Source organism: Urocampus carinirostris, chromosome 1, assembly GCF_059441175.1.
Source record: "Urocampus carinirostris isolate Australia breed hairy pipefish chromosome 1, RoL_Ucar_1.0, whole genome shotgun sequence".
In the NCBI taxonomy this organism is placed as follows: domain Eukaryota; kingdom Metazoa; phylum Chordata; class Actinopteri; order Syngnathiformes; family Syngnathidae; genus Urocampus; species Urocampus carinirostris.
In genome coordinates, this window is record NC_142349.1 from 47,623,273 (window position 1) to 47,644,805 (window position 21,533).

General features: G+C 40.6%; 1 protein-coding gene across 2 annotated transcripts in view; it reads left to right on the plus strand.

The window, feature by feature from the left end:
* Nucleotides 1-16,643: 16,643 nt before the first annotated feature.
* The window catches only part of LOC148374950 (platelet-derived growth factor subunit A-like), a 28,376-nt gene continuing 23,486 nt past the window's right edge, over nucleotides 16,644-21,533 (plus strand). The window contains exons 1-2 of one of the 2 annotated variants that reach the window (XM_088342885.1): nucleotides 16,644-17,252; nucleotides 17,692-17,788. In XM_088342885.1, the coding sequence (XP_088199011.1) occupies nucleotides 17,190-17,252; nucleotides 17,692-17,788 (160 nt within the window). In that variant the 5' untranslated portion in view covers nucleotides 16,644-17,189. The remainder of the gene's footprint in view (nucleotides 17,253-17,691; nucleotides 17,789-21,533) is intronic. The other variant, XM_088342889.1, reaches the window with a different exon arrangement.

Sequence of the window (21,533 nt, forward strand, 5' to 3'; positions counted from 1 at the left end):
CACCCATTGAACCATTCACCCATCCACTATCTGCACCGCTTATCCTCAGTAGGGTCGCAGGGGTGCTGGAGCCCATCCCAGCTATCTTAGGGCAGTGGGCAGGGGACACCCTGAACTGGTTGCCAGCCAGTTGCAGGGCACACAGGGACAGACAATTCGCTCGCTCATTCACACCTTGGGACAATTTGGAACGGCCAATTCACCTGACAAGCATGTTTTGGGGAATGTGGGAGGAAAAAGGAGTGCCCGGAGGAAACCCACGCAAGCACAGGGAGAACATGAAAACTCCAAACAGGAAGTTCGATCTCATGACCTCAGAGCTGTGCCGCACACGCGCTAACCACTGCGGCGTCGTGCTGCCACCCATTAAACCATTACTTTTAAAATTACAAATAATTAGGACACTGGGTGAAAATGGGTAGAGTGCATTAAATAGGTTTACTTAAAATAGGGGTTATTTAATACAAAATTTTAATCAACTCTTGACTTGTCATAAATACTGATACCAGACCCCAATACCTTATGCACATTAATAATGTTGTCTCCCTAAAAAGGATGGATAGATTTCAAAGGGACAGTGTGTAATATTTCGTGTCTTTCATTCAGTAAAAAAAAACATTTATTTGAATATTCGGCAAAAATACCTGAATTATTTTACCAATGTTAATGTTTATAGGTGAATAAATCTGTATTTGTTTTACAAAGTCAAATCCACACCTTAGGTCGCCGCCATGTTTGTCAGTCCACTTGATGCTACGCTGTGCTCTGCGGCACTGGTTTTCGTTCACATTAGACAATACAGTGCCATTTAGTGGTCAAATTTAACACACTGGGGCTTTAAGAAACACCCATAAATGCCAACAAAATCTTTATTTCTAAAAGTGTAACGAATGTGTAGTTTTCATTTTCTCAATGTTAGAAAGCAACTGGAAGACCTGTCCACCTTCACAAGTAACATACCTGTCTACATATAATCTTCCTCATATTTTATAGTCTTTTTAAACATTTCAATTTGTGTATGCATTAAATCAATTTCTATAACTGGAAGAAAACAATACCATTTGACCATTTCAGCTCTGATCGGGATCTTGTCGAATATTGCTACTATTGTCGATAGATAGATAGATAGATAGATAGATACTTTATTCATCCCCTAAGGGAAATTCACATTTCCAGCAGCATCCCTGAGCTGAGAACAATACAATAATAAAGCCAAAAGAATACAATATACAAATACCCAGTGTGACGTGCAAATGCCCACTTTAGCATGTTATATAGAGTAACTAAATAGTGCTACACAGAACACATAATGCAGTAAGATTCGGTAATATCCAATGTAGGTGGTAGTTCGTCTAGCTGTGGGTGGTGTCATGTTGTGTTTGTAAGGTTCATTGTTGCGTAATGATTCTGTGAGAATTTGGCTGAGGTTGACAAGTATGAAGTAATGATTTTTTAAAATATTCACTATTAAATCCAAACCAAATTATGATTTGATTCTTTTAAAATTATAAATGTGACAGGTCGTGGCAAAAATAACCTAAATGTTTTGAGGAAAGGAAATTCAGATTTGTTAACTTTGAAGATATAATAAAGTCAGTACAAAATATTGGGAGAATAATTTTCAAAGGTAACCTGGATTTAAAAAACAGGTTCTGATAAAGAAATGTGATTATAAGATTCATTTTATTTATTTGAAAGTGTCAGATTGTCGCAACACAATCAATATAAACAATGTATCGCATTTTCTTGGTTTATTTTGCTCTCACTCCCTCTCTGCCTCTCTCCCTTTCCTTTTTCTGTTTCCTTGCTTCCTCTGTCTCGCTGTCTTTCATTTCCTTTTTTTTTTCAGTATTCCATTTGAATATTGTGACCACGTGAGGAAATGTCTCATCTCTGCCAACTTTACAAGCTCCTAAGGTCTGACCGTGACTGGCCAGGGTCAGAGGTGACCACCCGGCCTGGTCACAGGTGATGGAGCAACATTGAAGCTCATGGGATTGAAATGTTAGGGGCCGAGGAGGTCGCCCTAAATCGGGTCAGGAGATCATCACAAGGTCCGGCTCAGCGGACTGCCGTCCTTCTTGGAGTCGAGCTGCCAGCTCACGCTTTCGTCGTCAGAACTTTTACTTTCGATAAGATAACACGTGTTACAGAGTACCAATGGCTGGTATGTGTACTGTACAAGTGAGAAGAAATTGACCAAGCCCCCAAAGAACAGGCAAAAGACTCAAATACCCCCTGAGCCAGTAAATGGTAGTGTTTTGCTATAGTCAGAAAGTTTTCCAAAGGAGATTCTAGGTGCAAAAAAAAACATTGGGACTGGTTATATTATGCTTTGGTATAAATTTTCTTTATTGTAAATCATAGTGTAAAGAGGTCCTCACACCCTTGCTCAAATTCTCAGGTTTTTGTGATGATAAAAAATTACAATACAGTATATTACTCCGTAACTATGATTTCAGCAATGTGACGTAAAAAAATTAACTGGAATCTCGTGTTTGCACTTCATATTATACATTAACTAAACTTGACCGAAGCAATCCCATTCAAAAGCGACGTGAAAAGTCACATGATCAACCCAGTTATAAGGCGAGACATGACTATCCGTTACCTGAGCCTTTAGATTAGGGGTCGGTATGAATGGAAATTTTAGTATCAATTAGATCCAGATAAATGCAGGGTAGTACTTGCCAAAATCCGGTCCGAAACTGATACTTTATGCCTGGTTATATCATGATCATTAAATAATTGAACCCCTCTGCCCTTGAGTTAGCTTCTATTTACGATAAACAGCGCTCAAAGATTTTAGACGCTAATAGTGGTTTCTTTTTAATTAAATAACTACAATACAACAGTTTAAAATTCAAGCGACAATATATGAATTGTAAAATAAATGTGCTTTTGTTATTACTTAGTTTGAGGAATTTGCATTTATTTAAAATAACAATACCCAAAAACATGCTGAGCTAAAAAAAAATAAAAAACACATTTTTTCCTCACTTTGAGTCTCCATAGTAAGTATTCTTCCTTGTGCTTTTTCGCAAATGTTTTCTTTTGCACTGCACAGTACAATGACATCTAGCGATCAAATAATAAACACTGTCCATTTAACACTATAAAAAAGAGTATTTTAATACTTATATTACTGTTTCAGAACAAAAGTCGAAAGTTAAACCAAAAAAAAAAGAAAATCAGCAATATGACCAAGATATCTTCCATTACACAATATCAAGAAAATAAAGTCAGCAGTGCAAATAAAGTGCAATCACGATTGATCTTTTTAAAAAGTTTTAATGTACGTTAAATCTTCTAATTCGCTAACGGTTATTGTGTTAGTCCGAATGGTAAGGCAGTTTCGATCCCAGGAGAACAGTATCGATCCAAGTACTTGCTCAGTATCGATAATATTGATATTTGGAGTGATCCGCCCACCCAAACTGAGATCCTGTGATGTCTTTTTCAGTCAACAGTGGAAGGAAGTACAAGTTCCTGCTAAAGATGAATTAAATTTGCTTTTTGGTTTCTATCAATCAGATTTCTGGTTTTTGTATACCAGTAGCAGCAAGTTGGCTGACAACTATGTTAGCTCCCTCTAGGTGAGGCTCATGTTATGTAAAATAAAAACACAAATTTGGACCAATAAGTAGAGTGGCCCTTCCACCTATGAGATACTCTGGTGACAAGAAATTCAAGATACAAGGTGTCTTTCGAGCAAATATGTCGACCAACATCCATCCATCCATCCATTACCTGCACCGCTTATCTTCAGAAGGGTCAAGGGGGTGCTGGACACCCTGAACTGTTTGCCATCCAGTCGCAAGGCACACAGGGACAGACAACTCACACCGAGGGACAATTTGTAAAGGCCAATTAACCTGACATGCATTTTTTGGGAAAGTGGGAGGAAACCCACGACAGCACGGGGAGAACATGCAAACACCACACAGGAAGGTTTGATCTCACGACCTCAGAACTGTGCCGCACACGCTAACCACTGCGCCGCCGTGCTGCATCTCGACAAACATTCAATGGGCCAAAATGCTCAAAATACAATGGTAAAAACTCTACCATCCATCCATCCGTCCAGCTGTCAATCCAATCATTATCAGCACCACTTATCCTCAGTAGGGTCGCATGGGCACTGGAACCCATCCCAGGAGGGGACACCCCAAACTGGTTGCCAGACAGTCGCAGGGTACACAGAGACAACTATCTATACGTTCACCCAAACCTATGGACAATTTGGACTCACCAATAATCTGCCATGCATGTTTTTGGAATGTGGGAGGAAACCCATGCAGGCACAGGTAGAACATGCAAACTCCCCGCAGGTAGGCTGGTAGCCAGATTTGAACCCAAGACCTCAGAACTCTTCCTGTAGACGTGTTAACCACTCAGCAACCTTGTGCCTACTCCCATTTTCTGGATAATAATTCAGTCTTAAAATATACGGCGTTGGTCTCACTGGAACAAAACCTTTAAATTATTTATTTTTATAGCTCATTGAGTAAAAAATGGAGCAGTGCGTCGTGGAGTAGAATGTGATAACGCGAATCCTTACGATTGACTGCTTAAGAAATGGTGCGGGATACCGTCTGGGATAAAACGTGAATCACGGCGGGAATCCGTGACCATTTGTCAGTTGATCTTCTGTGTCTCTTCAAGTCAAGTCACATTTATTTGTATAGCACTTAATATCAAGATGTCTCAAAGGACTGCACAGGTTACAATTACACCATCCGCCTCACAAGTAGTAATCCCCCTTCCAGGATGACCAGGGTGCAATAGATTTAGCATTGGGTAACAGTACACATTATTGAACATCAATAAAACCGACATAATTTGGCCTGCACCAACACCACCATCTATCCTGGACCACCATCTATACTGAGCCGCATCCACCCCACTCCACTGGCACTCAACACAGGTGTGCAAAACCACAAGTTGTCTGTTGTCAAGTGCTTCCTGATTGTCAGGTTTCCACAACAAACCCGATGAGACCCCAAGTGGGACCCCCGAGTGGGATCCCCCCAGTCTCCTCCGGGACAAGCCGCCGGGCTTCGGCAAGGCCTGACTCTTCCTAAACCCCGCTGGAATGTGTGGATTTTAAGGGGGCCTGAAACCAGAGAACACTCTTGCCTATCTTTAATCCCTTAATGGAGCCACTTCCTGTGTATAATCATCTTGTTGTGATCTCCCTACTGGCTGGAGATTTTGTCACTTTATTCAAATCCTCAGAGAGGAGAAGGAGGTTTTTAGCGGAGTTCTGGTCTGGGTAGCATAATGACAGAAATAAATTGGCATCAAAGGCCTGTCTAGCTCTGGTCCCACACACATACTGCACTGTACACTCGTCTCTTGTGCATGATTGCAACAGAAATTGCCCACAGTGTCATTGTTGACACAATGAATAGATTGTGTGGCCGAGAGAAAAAAAAAAGCAAAACCGGAGCCTCATGGGTCTCCCGGAGGGCTCGTGGACCCATGCCACGATGTGACTGCTATCCTTTGGATTCTTCTGGGAAAGGAATGCCTTCTTCATGGACAGTTGATGCAACTGAATGTTTGCATACATCAGCGGTCGGAAGTACCGCATATTTACTTCATTAACTTGCATTACAAAGTTTTTGCAGCATAAGTTAAAGCTTTAAAGCTGTTTTAACTCGAAGTTAAAGTTTTATTGCATAACTTTAGTTAAAGCCTCCTCTGTGATCTGCTATCTTACCTTGGTGAAGGAGTTTGTGTGTCCCAATGATCTTAGGAGCCATGTTGGCCCCATGGTAGTGTCACCCATGACAAACAGGTCCTAGGTGAGGGGCCAGACAAAGCGCAGATCACAGACCCCTTATGATGCAAACGAACATTGAAGCACAATTTCTCTCATCTGGGGGCTGATTACTGGGGCCCCCTTCTGGAGCCAGGCCTGGAGGTGCGGTCCGCTGGCGAGCGCTTGGTGGTCGGGCGCCTGGTGATCGGGCCTTCGCTCATGCCAGACACGGCCCAAAGGAACAATGTGGGATCCCCTGTCCCATGGGCTCACCATCTGTGGGGGTGGCCAAAAGGGTTCAGGTGCACAGAGAGTTGGGTAGCAGCCAAAGGAGTAGTCCTTGGCGCACTGTTCCCCTGCTGCAGAAACTGGGTTATGGACATGGAATGTCATCTCTTTTGCGGGGAGGGAACCCAAGTACATGTGTGAGGTTGAGCGTTTCCAACTAGAAATAATCAGACTCATCACGACACACAGTTTGAGTTCTGGTAACAGTCCTCTCGAGAGGGGTTGGACTCTCTTCCTCTCTTCCACTCTTGAGTTGCCCGTGGCGAAAGGCGCAGAGCGGATATGGGCATACTGGCCGCCCCACGGCATCTGTATGTTGGAAGTCACCCCGTTAGACAAGAGGGTAGCCTCTTTCCGCCTTCGGGTGGGGGAACGGGTGCTTCTTGTTCGTGCTTGTCTATCGATCTACCTATCGATCTATCTATCTGTGTATATAAATGTATATGTGTGTGTGTGTGTGTGTGTGTGTGTGTGTGTGTGTGTGTGTGTGTGTGTGTGTGTGTGTGTGTGTGTGTGTGTGTGTGAGCATGTGTGAGCATGTGTGTGTGTGTGAGCATGTGTATTATTTTCCATCTGGCAGGAGTGCTGAATAAATATGTTGAGCTCTTAAAAGCAGTTGTTAACCACTGTTAAGCATTAGCGCCATTTTTGCAAAACAGTCCCATCTATAAACCGCTGGTGAGGTTGCCTTGGCAATGTCGCAGTGTTGCGGAAAATTTTAAAGCCTTGCTCTATGTGGAGGCATAACTTGAGCCCGATTGTACCCCGGGGCCAAATGAATGCTGAAAGACAACAGTGGGTTGAAGTGGGCTTTGGAATCTCTTAAAGTAAGCCAATTATTCCTATTGGGATTGTGTGAGCGTTGACTGTTCTTCATTACATTTTTGATTGCTATGTCTATAAATAGATTGGGGATAACATCCCAGGATGTCATGGTAAGGTAAACATATTCAGCTCCATTGTTGAAAGGATTGCAAAGAAAAAATGCAACAGATAAGAGATATCGAATTGGGAGAAGAATTCCGGAATTCCCTTTTTCCTATCAGCCTAAATTCTACTTCCCATTAAAAAGTCAAGTAAGTGCTCCAACCTCTTTTCCCATTAAAACAACAAAACATTCATGGCCCCCCAAAAATTACTTAACACTGGAGGGTCATCAATGGTAAAGTAGGGATGAGGACCCTTACAGTCACATTCAATGAACTGAGTCGCACCACACAGAGTGTAACACCACATAACAGAAACACATGATGACTGAAAAATTGCATCCTTAAGCCTAACAAATTAATTTGCATAATTGCTTTTCACATATATGCAATGCCGTGCAGTCAGAGAAGGCAGGTGAGGCACAGCCTCCCCTATCATGGAAATTTTTCACTGAAAACAAATAGAGACGTGACTTGACTACATTTATTCAGTGTTAAAGTTCACTCTCATTAACTTCACATTTTGGATTTTCATTTTCAAAATCATTGAACTTTCTCATAGTATTATGAAAATCATTGATACAATTGGTATGTAACGACTTATTGGATTAAATTAAATGAAATGATCTGCATTTATATAGCGCTTTTCAAGTCAATGAAGACTTCCCAAAGCGCATTACAATGTGCTTCCCATTTACCCATTCACACACACTCATACACCAATAGCGACCGTGCAGCCATGCAAGGCGCCAACCTGCTTATTCCGGGCATTAGGGGTTCAGTGTCTTACCCAAGGACTCTTCGACATGTAACACAGATTCGGGATTCAAACCTGCGATTTCTTGATCCCAAGACAAGCGCTCTACCTCCTGAGCAAATGCCGCTAATATCTCATATTATTGTATCTCATTTGGCACACATCTCACCCTCAAACAATAGACTTAGTTTAGTATTAGCAAGCTAACAGCAAGTGAAACCATCTCGTTAAATGGTGTTTGTTTTGTTATGGAAGATTTCCTATCTTTTGTTGATTGTATTAAAAAAAGCAGTATGTAACACATTACTGTGCTGAGCAGAGTGAGGCAAACATTACTCTTTTCCCACGGCAGAGGGTAATAGTGCCACCATGGATTCTAATTCGGCTGTGTGCCAAACCAATGACTCCGGTGGAGTCTCCACCAGTAACCACTCAAAGTATAACATCACAAGTTACTCATATGAAGACTGAATCTTCACTTTTTGCTCATTATACGTGCAACCTTCCTTGGACCCTCCACGCCAGCAGTTATACAATCTCTGTTTTTCCACTTAAATTTGATGTTATTTTCTCGCGTATTTGATATCTTGCTAAATCATAAAAATATTTCCTTTTTGCTTTTCTTTTGCTTTGCTGTCTGCCAATTTGGGTTATTATGACCTTAAAAGAAAAGCTTTTCAACAACCATGCAGCTTCTCAGCATTCTTCTTTAGTCTGTATATTTATCTGTATGGCCTTGTTTTTGAAAATCAAATATTGTCACCCACCGTTTGACTGAACCTAAAATGGGTTTATTGTGACTATTTCTGTATATGTTGAATTGTATTTCACGGCAGCATTGATGAAAGGGAATCCTTGACGGGCCATGTTCCCATTGGAACGGAAAACAACTTTTATGTTTGTGCCACGAAATACTGTCTGGCTTGACGTGGGGGAGTGGTGAGAGCTCCCTTCATTTTTTTCGAAGCCTGGCGGGGTGAGTCGGGTCAGACCACCGCAGAGACGAGGAGACCTCGAAAAACTCTTTCTTGCTGGTTCCCACCGCTTCCAACATGCTGCACACATGTTGGAAAGGTCAGGTCTTGATAGACAACAGTGCACCGGCAATTATGCTGCTATTTCTTTCAGTCACTGGAAGTCCCCTGTTTCCAACTGCGTGTGTGTCCTATGTTTTTTTTTTCATTCATAACGAATAAAGAGGCAGTGTTAAACAGGGTAGAGAAGGTGACTTAGGGGCATGCAAAGACTTGTAACTTTTCGGTTGTCTGTCCAATTGTGGAAATCGGAGCGCACGCATGAGAGAGTCCAGGTGTGTGTGTCGACCTCTCACATTATATACAATCATCGTGTAAGCTTGTAAGAAAATGCATGTGTGCTTCGCTACATACCTGACCAACAAGTCTGACTTTTTTTTATCTGTGTTTGGTTATCGTTACTTATCATCTCGAAGCTACAAAAGGTCTGCAAAAGAAGATGCATTAAATATAGAGAGGTCACCAGTGACAGGGCGAGGGTTGCACCCTTGAACCTGCCCGAACTAAAAATCTGCAAGCATAGAGCAAACATTGCCCACGCTCTGGCTCACTCTAACGACTTCCAAGTCATTTCTCTCCCCGGTGCCATTTCTGATTCACACCTCATGCCTATTTCCAGTTTCCCTGAGGATGACCTTCTTCACACCGGGGCTGCAAGCATCTGGGATGGTGTCGTGACAAGGACGCAGTGTCGTTTGATGCATCAGCATATTAAAAAGAGAGGATGTTGCGAGGATTTTCAACCCCTGACCTACGGTTGCTCGGGTGTCATTCAACTACTCTTTTGGCCTACATTGAGTCTGTCTTTGACCGACCAAAATAGATCAAATGTTGATCACTTTTTGGGATTTGTAGATATGATATTCCCGATATGTTCTTGATCAAGAGAGACTCTTTTTCAATGGGACATACCTGGACAAGCAGAGAGTTGCACCAGTATGAATGTTTCTACCTCCTAGTATGCGCTTTCCCAAACACTTCTGGTTTATCATATCCTGAACAGTACTGGAATTTATCATTACAAATTTAGAAAGATTCTGTCCAGAAGCAAGTCAAGTATTTAAGCCCTCAAACTCAATAGGTTTGTAGTTGTCAGGATCTGGCACAGAATTTCACTCCAAGAGGGAGATAACCTGGGGAAAGTGGCGGGAAAGCGGCCATTGCGCTTATTATGTCACTAGATTTTTCCAAAACTCTAGATTGAATCTACCGGACTGCAGAAGTTGACGGGTCATTCTCTTTGTCATGGCCATGGCATGAGGGTTCTTCTTGTTTGTTACTTTGTACACTTCCCCACTAATGGGCCCAACGTTGATCATGTCAGTAGTGCTACTATGGATATCTTTCCTCTGTCCTTTAATGGCAGCTGTACTTCTCTCAAATCAAAGGCTTTCCAAACGGTGTAATTTGTGTCCGGTTATCCAATTTTAAATGACCTGTAAATATCTCATGTCGTATTTTACTCATAAATCAGTTTAATATGTCATTGAGCTTATACAATGTTATACGATCTAAAAAAATCTTAAATTAAAATTTGTAGCAATGTTCCTTTTGTAACACGATTGTAAGTAATCAGTTTATGTGTGGGAGACCTGCCAAATTGTGAAACATTAATGATCCCCACAAAAAATAGTTTGAAGATGGTCAGTTTATGATGGATCACTGTTAGTTTGTTTTTGAATGAAGACATTATTTTTAGGTGTTATATTGAATACAGGTGCTGAAATGTTCTGATGGATTACAGGGCACGAACCACCCACCACCCAAAAAGTAACACATAAAATGAAATGTAAGCTAAAAAACACACAAACACCTCATACACATCTCGGTGGGCTTTATAACTCAGCTAGATGAATAAATTAATACATTCATAAATAGATACAAACAATAAGACAACTGTGCACTTGTCCTATAGGGTACTATTGGCAGTAATTTACAACTAAAAGTCTAGAAGAAAAATCTTCTGAAATGTACCTATTCCAATTCAACTTGTGAAATTGTGGCCTGGCACTCGAGCACAAAAGTCTACCCGTCGCAGTTCTTGAACCTTCCGACCCGAGGGATGCTGTCCTAGCACATGACATTTTTATTTCTGTAGGGTGAAAGAAGAAAGAAAAAGGCAGCTGAGTGTTGGAGCCGTTTGGAGGGGTGGCTGCTGCATTTGGCTTCCCTCGACTCTCTCACATTCAGGTGAGAGTCCCTGTGACTCCCATCATGTATATGCAACGATTGTTTGTGTGCATAAAGAGGTTGCCCGGGATTTGCACTCTGCTCTGGATATAGTCCAGCTGTATCGCAAACCAGCCACTGGAATCCACCTTTGCTCCTGGAAAATCTCACCTGAATTATGCGTGTGTGTGAGTGTGTGACTGATGCATGCATGTATGAGTAAGCCAACCATAAATGTAACCACTGTTTCTAAAAAGCCCCATCACAAGACGTGAGGTGCTGTTAAACAGCACGCATTAAAAAGCCCTAAGGCAAAAAGCCGCTAATGGAGTCGACGTTGTCATCATGGGCGTAGACAAGTGAATTGAAGTTTGAGCAGATCAAGCTGAGGGAGGAGGAGAATCCGTCAGAGTTGTACTGACCCACGCCTTCTCCTCGGGACGTAGACCTTTGTTTCTGTGTGTTTATGTGATGCGAGGCAATTCAGCACCAGGATCCCCAAACCTAGTATATGAGATGTGGAATATGCAACCGGTTTTTATTGTAGGCCCCCTTATCTTCATTTATGGGCACGCCAAGTTGTAACTGTCTCAGGATCAGAGCTCAGATGTCGCTGATAAAGCTTGTGTTAACAACAACTGTACTAAAAGAGTGTGAACTCACAGCACATGCACTTGGTGGCCTCACTGATAGAGTTCTTGGCTTATTCGACTTTTATTTGAATGTTGTTACATTTATTTACTCAAATGTTGCCTTTTTACTCTTTCCAAAAATATTTGGAGGTAAATTTGAGTAAAATTCAGGGATGAAGTCATGTTTGGACTATTGCCTTGATAGATAGTTCTGATAAAAAGTTGACAGGGTTCCCTTCTTGGAGATTTTGGCTTGAATGTAAATTTTGTCCCTTAACCGGGATATTTTTGGGGTCCACTTTTCAAGTCAAGTCAAGTCACATTTATTCATATAGCCCTTAATCACAAAAATGTCTCAAAGGACTGCAAAGGATTACAATTACAAAATTGCACAATTACCTGATCTTAAACCAGCAAATATCCCTTTGTTAAAATTCATGATGATGAAACTGTTATTTTTTCATTACATAGGAATTTAAAATTTTGCTTAAAATATATTGGTCACAGGTGTTATGTTTATTATTTTTTTACAAATAATTGAACATTATGAGTGTCTCTCTAATCCTATACTGTATTTTTTTGGCGGTAGATTGTTTAGTCCTGATTCCAGTGATTTGCTTTTACAGTCCTTTGGAATCATCAAGAGTATTTCAGGACAAAACAGTAACTAAATTATAGTTTTCTGAACTCATTTTGTATTTTGAAATATATAGATTGAAATTAAAACATATAGTTCAAACATATTCTTAATAAAATAATTAAAATTTTAATTATGTGATGAAATGATTACTTAATGACCTCAACACTTCTTTATTAGGGAAATTTGGCCTTAGGGGAGTGTGGGAGTCAAAAACGGGAAGAGTCAACAAAAAAGTAGTGGTGCAATCATTATGACAAACAAAATTTATCATCGAAACCAGTAGCAAGAGTCACAATAACTTAAAAAACAAGCTGAGGTCCAAAAGATAAATATTACTGACCAGACAACTACACACACCTTTGTAACATACATGAGGCTGAGGGAGCTGATAGGCTGACATGAGAGAGCTAACTATTGACATATTCACTTCTTCCCTTTAGCTATCGATTTGTTTCCAATTTAGAACTTGCCTGTTTTATCAGGATCAAGTTGAAACATACGGTTGGTTTCAATTTGTCCTTCTTTTATACATGTTCCCGTTATTGAAACACTTTGATCGATGTTTGATTATGGAAAAAAAATGATGGACAATTTTAGTATTTTATCACCTTATCCATACATGTTGTTCAAATGTTGTGTCTTATTTTCTTTTATTGTTTATAGCATACTTGCAATTGTAATTAACATTGTCTATTGGTGCCCATGCAACATCCATTGCAGCATAGTCAGATTACTCGGGGGATTATTTCATTTGTGACCCCTTATCAAAGGTTTCTTAATTTTTTTCAGGTTGTTTTTTGTTTTTTTAATAGTTTATTCCTTGCCCTCATTGAGACTCTCTTTGATTAGGGGCTTTGCAAATAAATGTGATAAAAGATAAAAGGTTTGCTTTTTGACAAAATGTAAAAAAGTTGTGATACTCTCTTAGCATCCACTCATGTCACATTCTGAAATCATACTATTCTCCCGTGAGGGAACTCAATGTGTGGCCTGCAGGGAGACGGGAGTCGTCATCACTTCACCCGTCCTCTTTACAACTCTTTTTACTGTGCTTTGACGTCTATAAAAGTCCTTTTATTGGGTCAAAAATGTTTGGTAGGCACATGGTTGCCAGTAAACATGTTGCCCACAAGCCTGTGAAGAATTGAAAGAGGAAAAGGTTTCTGCTTTAGGTTAAAGTTTGGAAAACTCCCACATTTGTCTGTAAAAGTTCTCATCCAAATGGAACACAAATCTGTCCAAATGTCCCTCGAAAGCAGCATTAAAACAGTTTGTGTTGGTTTTGAAATGTATTTACTATATGAAAGTGACTAAGAGAGACTTTTTTAAAAAAAATCTCTCTCTGATTGGCACTTTAGACAAAATGTATGTTTAATATAATTTGTATGAGGATTATTTAGAATTTCCAAAGAAATAGCTTACTGTACCTGTCCCAGACGCGATGTCATGTTCTTTGATGCAGTCCTGTTTGTTACAGACGGTGATGCTACTCCTTGTCCTTTACATGACACTGGTTTCCTTTTGTCATCAGTTTGATGCTTCCCAAAGAGGGAATCCTCAAAACGCTTTGTAGCGTATTATGAACTGACAGATAACGGATAATAGTTAATTAATAAAGAAAATAGAACAATAACCCTTAAAAAATCCCCCCACCCCTCAAAACGCATCACATCCTCCCAGTAGTTGTTTTTTCCCCTTTTCTTTCCCGCTAGGATGTGAAGTGTCAACCTCCAAGAAAGGTGACTCACGGAGCTCGTTTCTGTGACATCACCATGACAGGGAGCAACGTATCTTTCAGCCACTGTTAAAAATGCAACACCATGATAGCTTTAGCATCATCGTGGTATTTCTTGCCTTAATAGTATCAGCATTTGGCGGGAAACGTTAACAGTGAGTATCAGACAGTGAAAATGGAATGCCTCGAAAATAGTAGGACTTACTTTGCTCAGGGGTTCCATAACTTTTTCCTGGGGGCCACATAACTTTGCCCCTCTCTGATGAGGAGCCAGGGGTCAGTTTGAAGCAGAAAAGTGTCCCAATTGCAGGAGTGCCTAGATGTAAAAATGTATTGTTTCACAGAAAGCTCCAATCAAACAACACTGGAGTCTTCACAGAACAAAAGTCAAAAAACAAATAATACCTCTATTTATGAAGTAATTACAACCAAATAAGTAGCCAAATGTGCCAGGTACCCAAGGAATAGACTGAAGGACCACCATGTCAAACAACAGGATGTATTGATATAATTGAAGTGTATGTGTGGAATGCCAGAATCTAAAGGAAGTTTGACTGAATCTGAGCATGGGGTTGGAGACACTGGCTATAAGAGTGGAAGGAGTCTATGAGAGAAGGACAGAAGCAGAGGGTTAGCAGGATGAGGCATAGGCACCAATCAAGAAAAGTATTCAAAATATATATGTTCAAAACCATGAGTAAAATCATAAATAGGCTTCAACGAACCACAATGATCAACGTTCAAGCACCAGTTGCTTGTCTTGAGTAGATTTTGAAGGTGATTGATTGAAGGTGGCTCTAGCTCCATTGATTGGGATCCTCCTGTGCTGGCCCAAGAGTGAGGAGCAAATTTACACACAAATTTACATTCTGCTGTTTTTTTAAAACATGTTCTGGTAATGCAATAACAGGAGTTAGGCGCTGGACAAGTGTGGTTTGATTTTTTTTGTCCTTCAAGATTTTCCATTGCAGTAAATTTGTTTATGTGCATAGGTCAGCCAGGAGTAAGTAGCATTCATTTTGTTTACAATTGTCCACTTCTATCAGCCAAACAGATTCCTGAATGAAATTATTCCAAATGGAACTGATGTCAAGGAGACACTTCCTGGAAGAAAGTAAAAAAAATCGAGGCGCTCAGGCTAATCAGTCGTGCGGCTGCAAGGAAAGGGTGGAGTGTCGGCCCCCTGGTGGGCTGACCTCATGCCTCCGGGCGCTAATTGGCACCAGTGGCCACCATGCAGCTCAACACCCTTGCAGGTATATTATGATCACCAGCCAGCACCTAAGGAAAATTTGGTGCCCCTTTGAAGGATTTGGGCCAGTCAGCTGATAACCTGTAGTTACCTGATCCATACCGAACAAAGAAATACAAACCAGTACTTATTTTATCAATCAGAGTGGGTTATACAAACTGACTGTTAAAAGATTTTCAACTCCACCACCCTTTAATCACTTTCTGCTGGAATACTTTTAATTTATTTTGTCTTACCGCAACAAATTTCACTCAAACCCATTTCTCTGTGTGATGCGCTTTTACACCAACACAAAGTACAAGACAATTGTTTACACAGTGGTTGTAAACCCTATCAAATTATTTCAAAATAAGTTAAGATCTGTTAATGATTTGATTAACAAATATGTTTGTAATATAAATGGGTATCACGTTGGTTGGGTGGTTAGGACACAGTTCAAACATATTGGGTTCAATATACTGATCCCGCTGTTTTGGGTCAACAATGTGCATGCATCCTGTAGTGATCCAGTAATGACGTAGGCTGGAAAGGGGGTCTATATCGTTTTTTATTAGCATTTTCATGTATGTTCTTTTCAAAAAATACTATTTTAGTCATGTTAATAGAATTGAATCAATTCATTTTAAAAAATGAGTGCAGGTACAAGTGGCCAGCTTAGGCTTGGATAATGAAATGCCTAACGGAGTTGTATTGAGTAACAGAGCTTTCCAACATGTAGCCCGTGCCCTCCACATTTGGTCAGGGCCACTGAAAAATACCAGGGCATTTTGACGCGCCTTTCATTTTTTACCTACAAAATAAATCAATGTCTGAGTGCGCGTATTTGAGTGAAGGCACTGAGAGGAATGTTGATTTTGCTGTGCATTTCTCATGTTACCGTAACAGTAATTTATATAATATTTTCATTTTATAACACTGAAAATATTCGAATTGTCATTGTAACTTGTGAAACGCAAACATTTGTCACTGGTACCGTGACTCAAAATAGTGTATTGATGAAAGAAAATTGGGTTTTTGGTAAATCGTGTATACCACTGATTCTTTTTTATTTCATGAATAGTAATTACTTTATTTTATTTATTTATTTTCTGTCTTTTGTTCTGTGAGGAATCCAGAAGGGGTTGTTTGATTGTGGCTTTCTGTAAAAATAAATACATTTTTAAAAACTTTGGCACTCTTTCAATTGTCACACTTTTTCTGCTTGCCCCCTCACCAGAGAAGGGAAACTTTATGTGGCCCTCACAAATTAAGTTGTTCTTAATGGTAGTTTTTTTTTGAGGAGATGTGAACGTTTAAGATGCATATGGGACGAGTGTGGATGGGGTTGATGGTAGTATGGGCGGCTGTCCCCGGCCTTCATTAGTGCAACCAGCTCCCCTGGCGGAGGGAACCGCACCATCATCAGAGAGATGCGAGGGGAGGCGCAAGTGTTACGGAGCCGCACGCCGCCTCTCCCTATAATAAGCAGCCGCTCACACGCTCGCTTGCACTTCACTTCCACTCCAGTGTGCACTGCGGATGCCTTCACGCGGACGGACCACAACTTCACCCCAACTCTGCTTTTTCTTCTTCAGCGTCCTCCACAAGTGATTTCCTGTAGGAATTCGCCACGGAATTACGTTTTTTACTACTGCAGGAAAAAGACAAGTTTTTAAAAGGATTTGTTATTTTGTGCAAGTGTTGAGCTGTGGAGGACAAGTGCACCGCGGGTCTGGTTCGAGTTTGGATTGTTCTTCTTTTTGAGGAGTTATGCTGAGCCGTGTTGCACAGCTTGTTGCGCAGGAGTAGAAATCAAATCCAATCAAAACCCAAAGCAAAAACAAAATACATTTTTCCACGTTAAGATCGACTGGAGAACCCCTGAACCCTCTCGTTTTCTTCCCCGCGCCCTGAGGGGATGGTCGAGGGTCCTCGGGGGCCCGGAGCGACTGCACTGCTCCTCCAAGACCGCTTCCTATCTTTTGGGGTTCATATAAAACTCAAAGGGAGATGAGAGCCGCAATTTACTTCTTCCTGCTGTGGACGACGTACCTGCTGCACGCCACCGCTCAGGTAAGAAAAAGAAGTGAACTGCGTGCTGCATTAACAGCCGCGCTTATTCTGGGCTTTTGTTGCTCAGTTCGTTTGAAGCCTTAGCCAAGTGGGTAAACTTCATGGGAACTGCTCGAAGTGATTTAATAGTGGCAGACCACCACTACAGGCGCCCTCTGCAGAGTGCGGCTGCTGCAGAGTTAGCGCAACAAGTGCGCACACTAAATTAAAAAAAACCATTGAAGTTCAGTACTCCGTCCACATGTAACTTACTACTTACTCATTCAAGAAGCAAAATGCAAAAGAATGGGGAATGCACACAAAAGTATTTTTTTAGTTTGATTTAATTTTGAAAAGTGTAAGTCCGACGCCCTGATCCCTGATGACGAGTCTAACTCACTCTCCCCCTGCTTGGTTTCTCTGCACCTCCTCCCCCTCCTTCTCCTGCTCTGTGCTGCAGGAAGTGCACTTTCCCCAGGAATTGATCGACAGGCTGGCCCACAGCGAAATCCACAGCATCAGCGACCTCCAGCGGCTGCTAGAAATTGACTCCGTAGGTAAATTCCGCCTCTTGATCCCTCCCCTCTGTAAACTATCATTCAAGTGATTTGCTTTGATAGACCAGACTCTGGCCTGGCCGCCAGAGCTCAACTTAATCTGTCTTTTGGTTATTTATGGGCACTCACTAGATATTGTCTTAGATCAAAGTACTTTAGGGTTGTTGGAAAGTAATTTTTGCTTGTCATCAGTATTTTGCTAGTGTAGCATGGAAATGCAGAAAGTAAGAAAAGGCCTTGTTCAAACACGGTTCAAATGCCAATCTAGTTCACAAAAAGATGAAAAAACAACAGTTTATTCTAGTCCATCTAAGAAATAAATGTACTTGCACGCTCCACACAGGGACCTTGACATAGCTTGCAATGATGACTTGGGCTGGAAGATGGCCTCAGCAGGTAGAGCATTTTCAAATTCTGGACAGCACCTTTAACACTAAAAGAGGGTAAATCGAGCCAAATAGTAATGTTATCAAATACAGAGGGAGGTATTGTATCGGATCAATACTACTGTCGTGGGATCAATACTGTCCGACCATTTTAATTAATACAATAATAATGCTGTTCGTGAATTGTAATATTATACATACAGAACATTATACCTTTCAAATCAGATAAATTGTGTTCACACTTTATTTGCACTGCTGACTTTTTTTTTTTTAAAACACTGCAATGGAATGCATTTTTTAGTTTAGTTCAGGTGGTCTTACAGTAGAACTATTTATTTTTCATGTTGTCAAAGGGACATGGTGTATTATTTGACCACAAGATAGTGCTGTACTGCGAGGTGCAAAATAAATTTCCAGGCAAAAATATAAGTATCAGATCGTTATAAACCAATAGTTCCCTGTATTTACTTAGATACCAAAATTCCCAATAACACCGGGCCCTACTTAATACAGCTGCCTCCCAGCCTTTAGTCTTCAGGGTTTGATTCTTTGTTTCCAGGTTTGAAAATATTATAATGTGACTCGGCTTTAACCTTATCATTTTGGACATTCAATATTGCGAGAATACGGAGGCTTGTCACCCTAAAATCTTAGGGCCTCACAATATTGCAGTAAGTAATTGCACAGCCACAAGTCGACTACGGGGAACGTGCATAAGAAAAGAGTAGTGCAATTTTTACACTCAATAACCCAGCGACAGATTTCATTTGTGGAATGGTGAATAGCGTGTTAGCAGTTGTTGCCATGGTATCATTGATATTGACCTGAAAGCCAGCCGCCTGTTACGTATCCTGTAAACGGAGATGGCCACTCGCGGTCTTCAGCTTCTTGGAGGTGCAGCACAGTCCAATGGGTCTAGGGTTCACTTTCCAAGTACTACATATGAGCTTCTATTTATTTACACCAGCTATGAAAAAGCATTTCAACTGGCCCGCCATGAGATTCTAACTCATGTCTGGAGAATCTTCCAAATGATCATCTGCTGCAGATTGAATCCTACTTTTTAGTTGTGTCCCAAATGGCTGCTTTGTGAATGGGTGAAATTGATTTCAAAGTGGGAGCATTGGAAAACACCCAAAAGGAAATTGAAAATAAAACAAAATTTGGGGTCTGACATATATTCGACGGTTGCTGGAGAAGTTAGAAAAAGTGTGACAGAAACAATGTGGGAATGCTCACCGCTGGAAAGACATTATTAGCCAGCTGGTAAAGATGTTTGGAATTTTGGAGCTGCTGTGCTGGCAACGCTTTTTGTCTTTTGGACGTCGCTCACCATTGGCTGGATTTTGATAGATTTTCTGAAGGTTTCTGTTAGGCTGCCTTACTTTAGCTCTTACCAACTGACAATTGGAATTGACAAGGATCACGATCCTTGGCATGCATGGAGCTGGAATTTTAGTCCTGGTGCTCCGTGAAGCAATACATGCCGAGAGATGAGAATAAATGGAAGTATCGAAAATATTGGACCAAAAACAAATATGTTTTGAGAAACATTGTCTTTCAAGTTCATTGGACACCTGGCAGACCCTGAGTTAGGCTACATACCCGGATTGATCAACAAAACTTAGTCCAGAGACATTATAATTAATTTCACACTCAAACCACTCCATGTATAGTATGTAAATGACAAGGGTTGGTTGCACAACTGAAAAACAGTAAATAATCGCGGTTACTATTTACCTCATTTAAAAAGTAATACAGTTACCCCCAGATTACTGACAACGAAATGTAGAGTAACGTGGTTACACTGAAAGTAAAAATCTGGTTGAAAATGAATCACACAGAAGCTGAGCCCTTAAAACTGCTTTAAAATAGCGAAATGAAAAATTAAAATAGAAGAAAACATGCACAGCAACATGTGGTAGCAGTAAAGCCTTCATATTTCCAAGCGTGTACAATCTTGAGACCATGCAAATGAACAGTTAGCCAAGATCCATTTTGTCTCTGGACTCCAAACAACTCGGATATCTCCTTCTCCATTTCTGGGTACTCCCCAAGACGTCTTCTTTTTTCTCCAGGCATGGTGAAGTCCAAAATAATTTTACAAATAAAAACACCAAAACTCGGCACACTTTTACCATAAATTCTGATATCAATACTTTATTTTTGTAAATTTGACTTGGATGTGAGCGTATACGGTAGCGAGAATATCTCTATTTGGAGAAATTCAGCGTTCTTGTACTGTGCCTTAGACGGTGCCGCTACAACCGTATTCACTTGTACTTTGTAGGTAAACATAAATATGCCCACCGTTCAGTCACATGTTCTTTGCATATTGAGGGTTTTATTGTGATGCAGCAGTATTCTGAAAAAAGAGGCCCCCTATAATCCATGATATGCATTGGATAAGTAGCTAAATAACATGATAAGGCACCTCTTAGTAACAACAGTAACGTTAAAGATTGTAAATTATAATGCATTACTGCACTTGTTACAGAGGAAAGTGTTCCCAACACTGAAGCTGACAGATAAACATTATCTTGAGAGACACACATGCATACATTTTTACATTCCTGTTCACTCAAGAGAGTTATTGTGTGAATGCTGTGACCCCAGCATTCAAACGCACACCTATTTGAATATATCCAGAATATTGGGACAAATTATCCTGAGAAACGTAATACTGATACTCTTTTAAATATGTACCACTTTCTTATAGTTCATCGAATAACAGAAGGACAGCCTTAACCTGTTTACATATTATGTGTCCAAAATGATATGTTAAATTCCAAGACTCGAGCATTTCCTTCAAACTCTTTTTTTCAAGTGCACAGAATTTCCTCAGGGAATGCTCAGTGATGACCTTTTCTACTCTCACTCTTTTATATTGTTTATCTCTGAATTCTGACCCATACCAGGTATTGATAAAATTTCTAACACTAATTTTTAAGATATCGGTACTTCGACGTGCCTCATGCCAGAGTCAGTCTGTAAAAATGTGTTGTTATACTGATTATTGAGTACAATTTTCTTTTATTGAGAATTGAGCATACATCCCATGATTTTTTACTAGGTGAAAAGCATTAATTGAGTAAATGCTGGATGGACATCTGTACTCACATTCTTGGTATGATCTAGTAATGAATTTGATTGCTAAACAATTATTTAGACTCTTCTTTGCATATCCAAAGTCCATGTTACCCATGCAACCGGGTCACTCTGGAGAGGGGATTAGCACTTGTGAGGCCCCTTCTCAAGGTTTCTTATTTTCCTCATGCTGAGGTTTTTGAGTTTTTCCTCGCCCGCATGTTGGTCTAAGATCAGGGGATGGTGTAATTGTAACCTGTGCAGTCCTTTGA